General features: G+C 57.1%; 1 protein-coding gene across 1 annotated transcript; it reads left to right on the top strand.

Moving 5' to 3' along the window:
* The first annotated feature begins 2773 nt into the window (after positions 1–2773).
* LOC142819552 (sushi, nidogen and EGF-like domain-containing protein 1) lies at positions 2774–5988 on the top strand. Its single transcript, XM_075907500.2, has 4 exons — positions 2774–3004; positions 4142–4423; positions 5090–5227; positions 5532–5988. Exons 1-4 carry the CDS (start codon positions 2774–2776, stop codon positions 5709–5711), a joined length of 831 nt encoding a protein of 276 aa, XP_075763615.2. The 3' UTR covers positions 5712–5988.
* Positions 5989–6454: the final 466 nt, after the last annotated feature.

Raw genomic sequence — 6454 nt, 5'->3', positions numbered from 1 at the left:
ATGCTCCTACACTTCAGTTAGTCTATAAGGTGCCACAGGACTCCTCGTCGCTTTTGCAGATTCAGACTAACACGGCTACCCCTCTGATACTCGGAGTCCTGGTTGATTATAGAATGACTATGAGCCGCCATTGTGATATGGCCGTGAAAAAGGCTAATACGGTCTTGGGATGTATTAGGTGAGGTATTTCCAGTAGAGATAAGGAGGTGCTAGTGCCATTATACAAGGCATTGGTGAGACCCCATTTGGAATACTGTGTGCAGTTCTGGTCTCCCATGTTTAAGAAGGATGAATTCAAACTGGAACAGGTACAAAGAAGGGCCACTAGGATGATCCAAGGAATGGAAAACCTGTCTTATGAAAAGAGACTCAAGGAGCTTGGCTTGTTTACCTTAACCAAAAGAAGGCTGAGGGGGGACATGATTGCACTCTTTAAATATATTAGAGGAATAAATACCAGGGAGGGAGAGGAATTATTTAAGCTTAATACCAATGTGGACACAAGAACAAATGGATATAAGCTGGCTAGTAGGAAGTTTAGACTTGAGATTAGACGAAGGTTTCTAACCATTAGAGGAGTGAGGTTCTGGAACGGCATTCCAAGGGGTATGTCTACACTACCCCGCTAGTTTGAACTAGCGGGGTAATGTATGCATACCGCACTTGCTAATGAAGCCCGGGATTTGAATTTCCCGGGCTTCATTAGCATAAGCGGGGAGCCGCCATTTTTAAATCCCCGCTGCTTCGAACCCCGTGTAGCGCGGCTACACGGGGCTCGAACTAGGTAGTTCGGACTAGGGTCCTATTCCGAACTACCGTTACTCCTCGTGAAACGAGGTGTACCGGTAGTTCGGAATAGGCACCCTAGTCCGAACTACCTAGTTCGAGCCCCGTGTAGCCGTGCTACACGGGGTTCGAAGCAGCGGGGATTTAAAAATGGCGGCTCCCCGCTTATGCTAATGAAGCCCGGGAAATTCAAATCCCGGGCTTCATTAGCAAGTGCGGTATGCATACATTACCCTCCTAGTTCGAACTAGGAGGGTAGTGTAGACATACCCAAGGGAAGTAGTGAGGGTAAAAGATCTATCCGGTTTCAAGATTAAACTAGAGGGGTTTATGAAGGGGATGGTTTGATGAGATAAAATGATCTTGGTAACTAATTGACCATTCATTATCAGTGGGAAATAGGTCAATGGAGGGATGATAGGAGTTACTATAGAGAACTTTCTGGGTGTCTGGCTGGTGAGTCTTGCCCACATGCTCAGGGTTTAGCTGATCGCCATATTTGGGGTCGGGAAGGAATTTTCCTCCAGGGTAGATTGGCAGAGACCCTGGAGTTTTTTCGCCTTCCTCTGTAGCATGGGGTACAGCTGGAGGATTCTCTGTATCTTGGGGTCTTCAAAGTATTTGAAGGCTTCAATATCTGAGCTATAGGTGAGAGGATTATTCTAGGAGGGGTGGGTGAGATTCTGTGGCCTGTACTGTGCAGAGGGTCAGACTAGATGATCATAATGGTCTTTTCTGACCTTAAAGTCTATGAGTCTATGAGAACACCCCACTGCACTTCCCACAAGGCCACAGCAGAGAAAGGACAATCCTGGACCATTCTGGAGAAGTGGCAAACCTTGTATGGTGGGACAGAGAGACAGAAAAACAGGAGAGGTGAATGGGAAGGGATGGATGACTGTTACAGACACAAGTGGTGGGGTGTGCATGGGGCAAGGAAGGTGAATGGGGATGGATTGATGACTGTTACAGACACAGGCAGTGGGGTGTGCATGGGGGGGTGAATGGGGAGGGATCGATGGGTGTGACAGACACAGGCAGTGGGTGTGCATGGGGGTAGGTCACTAGATCCCGTTGGACATGCTGGTACCTTCCCTCACCCCCTCTCCTGGCCCCGCATTCCTGCTGCCGTTGCACTTGCCCATCTCGACCCAGCGGGTCCCCGTCGAAGTCTGAGCGAGATGAAATCCCCCCTCGCTTTCCTGCTGCTGCTGCTGCTGGGTGAGTAAACGTCTGGCCAGCGCTGGGCTTGGGCTCGTGGGGCTGGGGGCTGGGGTCCATGCGCCTTGCGGCTGACAGTCTGTTCCCTCCCCTCTGCAGGGTCAGTGTTGCCCACCCCTGTGGAGATGGTGGAAGGTAGGAACTGATCAGGATGGGAGGGGCGACCTTATTAGCTGGGCGGTGAAGAGCAGTTGGGTGGGGGCTGCATTAGCAATGGGTTGCAGACCCAGGCAGGGGCTGTGTTAGGTTGGGTGATCACGGTGGGAGGTTCCCTGGCTGGTGACGTGGGGATCAGAATGGGAGCCTGTATTTGAGGGCTGAGGGGAGGAGACAGTAGCAGGGATTCCATTGGGGGGGGGGGGGCAGCAGCCGTGAGCTTCCTTTTCGTCCTGTTCCCTGCTTATCCGGGAGTGCGGGAAAGTGCTTGCATTCTGTGCAGGCCTGTCGCACAGGCCTAGCGAAGGGAGCTCACCAGCCAGGTGTGACAGGCCAGCAAATGGAGGTGGGATGGAGTGTCGGGTGGGGCTGTGTTGGAGGTGGGAAATCAGAGGGGGGTTGTATTATGGATGACATGGGGATTGGGGCAGGAGGCTTGGAGAGAGGGGTGGGTGGAGAATCAGGATGGGAGGTAGGGGCCTGTGTTGGGGTGGGGTAAGAATCGGGCTGGAGGGCTCGGGGAGGTTTGTGGGAACTTGTTTTGCTTCAGTGTGGCTCTGGAATGTAAAGGCCAATGGGGAGCTCCTGACACCGGGTGGGGGCATCGCCGATGCCAAAGGCCATTGGACTGGGCTGGGAAGTGGCTCTCCGAGGGCCAATGGAGAGGGAGTTGCTCCAGGCTCTTACAAGGCACCTTCTCCCCACCTCAGAGTCCCTGCTGTATCCCTACGGCCCAGCCCAGAGTGACCGGCAGAACCCCAAAGCCGACGACGGAGCATCACCGGAGATCCCCATCTCCATGAGCTTCACCTTTTATGGCAAGGACCATCGCTCCCTGTATGTACGTACGGCAGGGCTGAGCCCGCTGTCGACCCCACAGCACATGTGTTACAGGCAGCCAGTGACAGGGTGCCACACAGAGCTTTCTACCATCCCTGCCCATAGACACCCCTCTATCTAATCTAATCTAATTTAATCTAATCAGAAAGGGCACAGCAGGGGGCGCTGTGCTGTGAGGTACAGAGCAGGGGGCACAGCAGGGGGCGCTGTGCTGTGAGGTGCAGAGCAGGGGGCACAACAGGGGGCGCTGTGCTGTGAGGTACAGAGCAGGGGGCACAGCAGGGGGTGCTGTGCTGTGAGGTACAGAGCGGGGGGCACAGCAGGGGGCGCTGTGCTGTGAGGTGCAGAGTGGGGGGCACAGTGGGGCGCTGTGCTGTGAGGTGCAAAGCGGGGGACACAGCAGGGGGCTCTGTGCTGTGGGGTACAGAGCAGGGAGCACAGTAGGGGGCGCGGTGCTGTGGGGTACAGAGCAGGGGGCACAGCAGGGGGCGCTGTGCTGTGAGGTACAGAGCAGGGGGCACAACAGGGGGCGCTGTGCTGTGAGGTGCAGAGTGGGGGGCACAGTGGGGCGCTGTGCTCTGAGGTACAGAGCAGGGAGCACAGCAGGGGGCGCTGTGCTGTGAGGTGCAGAGTGGGGGGCACAGTGGGGCGCTGTGCTGTGAGGTACAGAGCAGGGAGCACAGCAGGGGGAGCTGTGCTGTGAGGTACAGAGCAGGGAGCACAGCAGGGGGCGCTGTGCTGTGAGGTGCAGAGCAGGGGGCACAGCAGGGGGCGCTGTGCTGTGAGGTGCAGAGCAGGGAGCACAGCAGGGGACGCTGTGCTGTGAGGTGCAGAGCAGGGGGTACAGCAGGGGGCGCTGTGCTGTGAGGTGCAGAGCAGGGAGCACAGCAGGGGGCGCTGTGCTGTGAGGTGCAGAGCAGGGGGTACAGCAGGGGGCGCTGTGCTGTGAGGTGCAGAGCAGGGGGCACAGCAGGGGGCGCTGTGCTGTGAGGTACAGAGCAGGGAGCACAGCAGGGGGCGCTGTGCTGTGAGGTGCAGAGCAGGGGGCACAGCAGGGGGTGCTGTGCTGCAAGGAGGGGATAGCCATGCTCTGCTGTGCTCCTACAGCCACCTCTCTGCTCCCCTCCCCCCCCCACAGGTGAACAATAATGGCGTGGTGTCCTTCGGCGTGGCCGTTTCCCAGTACACCCCCGACCCCTTCCCCTTGGCTGATGGCCGCCCCTTTGTGGCCCCCTACTGGGGTGACGTGAACAATGTACTGGGTGGGGACGTCTACTACCGGGAGAGCCAGGACCCTGGGCTGCTGCGTCGCCTCACCAGAGACATGAACCAGTACTTCCCAGCAATCCCTTTCACAGCCACGTGGGCCTTTGTGGCCACCTGGGACCGCGTGGCCTACTACGGCTCCACCTCCCAGAAGGTATGTGACACCTCACTCTCCATGGCTCCAGCTGAGCACCTGGGGAGGGGACAGGCAGGAGGGAGACTAGCTGGTGGGGCTGCTAGACCCAGGTTATGTCTATACTGAAGAGCTTTTCTGAAAAAACTGCACTTACGTCCACTCTGAAATCATGTTTTTTTTCGAAAAAAAATTGAAAGAGAAGAGGGGTTTGTCTGACATCAGTAAACCTCTTTCTACAAGGAAGAAGCCTTTTTGCGAAAGAGCTCTTTGGAAAAAGGTGTGTGTGGATGGGGAAGAGGGAGTTCTTTTAGAAGAAGAGGAAAGAGGAAAAAGCACAGGTGCCCTGGTGGTCACTCTGCCTGTAGTAACCACAGCTTACGTGCGAGAGAGCGTCCATTCAGTGTGGAAAATCAGATGGCTTTTTCGATGCTCTTTGGCAGTGTGGACGCTCTCTTTCGGACGAAGTTTTTCCTGAAGATCTCTTCCAGAAAAGCTTCTTCCGAAAGAAGCCTGCAGTCTAGACAAAGCCCCAGACAAACTGTGCAACTGCTGGGCTTCACTGCCATAGTCACCAATCAGGGGCTTTCCAGGGGAATGGCTAGCGGGGTGCTGGACCCTGTGGTTCCCATGTCTATGCAGCTCCCATGGTCTCCCTCACCTGGGTCTCCTCCCTCTCTGCTACAGGTGGACACATTCCAGGCCGTGCTGGCAAACAACGGCCAAGTCACCTTCATCATGCTGAACTATGGAATGATCCAGTGGACCACAGGCACGGCGAGTGGCGGAAACGCCACCACCGGCCTAGGGGGTACACCCGCCCAGGTAGGTCCCGTTACACAGCTCACATGAGAACGTGGGGTGCTGGGCTGTGGGGAGCAGAGTGGGGGCCCAGCCAGGGGCACAGGGCTGTGAGGATCGGGGGGCTCAGCAGGGGTGCTGGGCTGCAGGGACCAGGGTGGGGGCTCAGCAGGGGGCGCTGGGCTGCAGGGAGTGGGGTGGGACTCAGATGGGGCGCTGGGCTACATGGAAAGATATGGGGGCTCTGATCACAGTCAGTGCTGCCCCCACTACCCCAGCGACAGGCAAGTGCACTAACTTCCTTTGCTCCCCGTGTCTCCGCCGTCAGGCCGGGTTCAACAGCGGCGACAACAAAAACTTCTACAACATCCCGGGTTCCCGCACGGAGGCTGTCCTCCGCATCGGGCAGACGAGCAACGTCGGGGTTCCAGGGCGCTGGGTCTTCCAAGTGAATGATTTCAAGGTGACAGGGGTCCCCACCGAGAGCAGCAGCGACTGCTGGCTGTAAGCCTCCAGCTCAGGAGTCATGTGCCTCGTTTGCAAACCTCAGATCTCTGCCCCCACCCTACCTGAGCCCCCTCCCGAGGCCCATCCCCACCAAACACCACAGCCAGGCTCCCTGCTCGGGCCACCCCGTGTCTTCTCCACATGATCCCCTGCCTGGCTCGGAGGGTCCCTTCCTCAACCCTGCTGGGCATCATGCGACCCATTCCAGCTGCTGGAAGGATCCAGGCTGCTGCCCCAACCAGCAGGTGCCCCCGCAGCCAGCGCTGAGTGTAGTGTAGCAATAAAGGATCCTCTGTGAACTGCGGCTCGACTGTCTGTCCCCTGAAGGGCGGGGGACGCCTGAGGCAGCGTCTCTGGGGGTAGCGGGGGATGGGGGATCTGTGTGGAGGGGTCTGTGTTAAGGATGTTAAATTGCAGTTAATTAACTAGTCAATAGGGACTTCCTCGTTCCTCCTTTGAAAGTCAGAAGAGTCCCCAGCGCGGGCTTTAGTGCATTTCAAAGCCACCGCGCCCTCATGGAGCCCAGGGTCAGTGGAGACTCAGAGTCCCCTGCTGACCTCAGGCTCCATGCTGTGCTGCATGCCGCGCAAAGTCCAGGGTCAGCTAGGCACTCCCCAGAGGATCCCTAGCTCCACGGGTCTGCCCGTTTGAAACACTGAAGCAGTGCTTCAAAGCGGTAGTACCACACAGCGGATCCCTGGCTCAGCTGTGCAGTGCTGCCACTTTGAAGTACCCTCTCTGCCC

This window comes from Pelodiscus sinensis, chromosome 22 (assembly GCF_052426305.1).
Source record: "Pelodiscus sinensis isolate ZL-2025 chromosome 22, ASM5242630v1, whole genome shotgun sequence".
NCBI classification, from domain to species: domain Eukaryota; kingdom Metazoa; phylum Chordata; order Testudines; family Trionychidae; genus Pelodiscus; species Pelodiscus sinensis.
The sequence above is the reverse complement of the archived record's forward strand: the minus strand, read 5'-3'. Positions and strand labels throughout refer to the sequence as shown.

Excerpts from the sequence above, each read along its gene's own strand:
- LOC142819552 (XM_075907500.2), top strand. The coding sequence starts at position 2,774 with ATGCCAAAGGCCATTGGACTGGGCTGGGAAGTGGCTCTCCGAGGGCCA. Across the intron at positions 3,005-4,141 it reads AGGACCATCGCTCCCTGTAT|GTGAACAATAATGGCGTGGT; the intron begins GTACGTACGGCA and ends CCCCCCCCACAG. Across the intron at positions 4,424-5,089 it reads ACGGCTCCACCTCCCAGAAG|GTGGACACATTCCAGGCCGT; the intron begins GTATGTGACACC and ends TCTCTGCTACAG.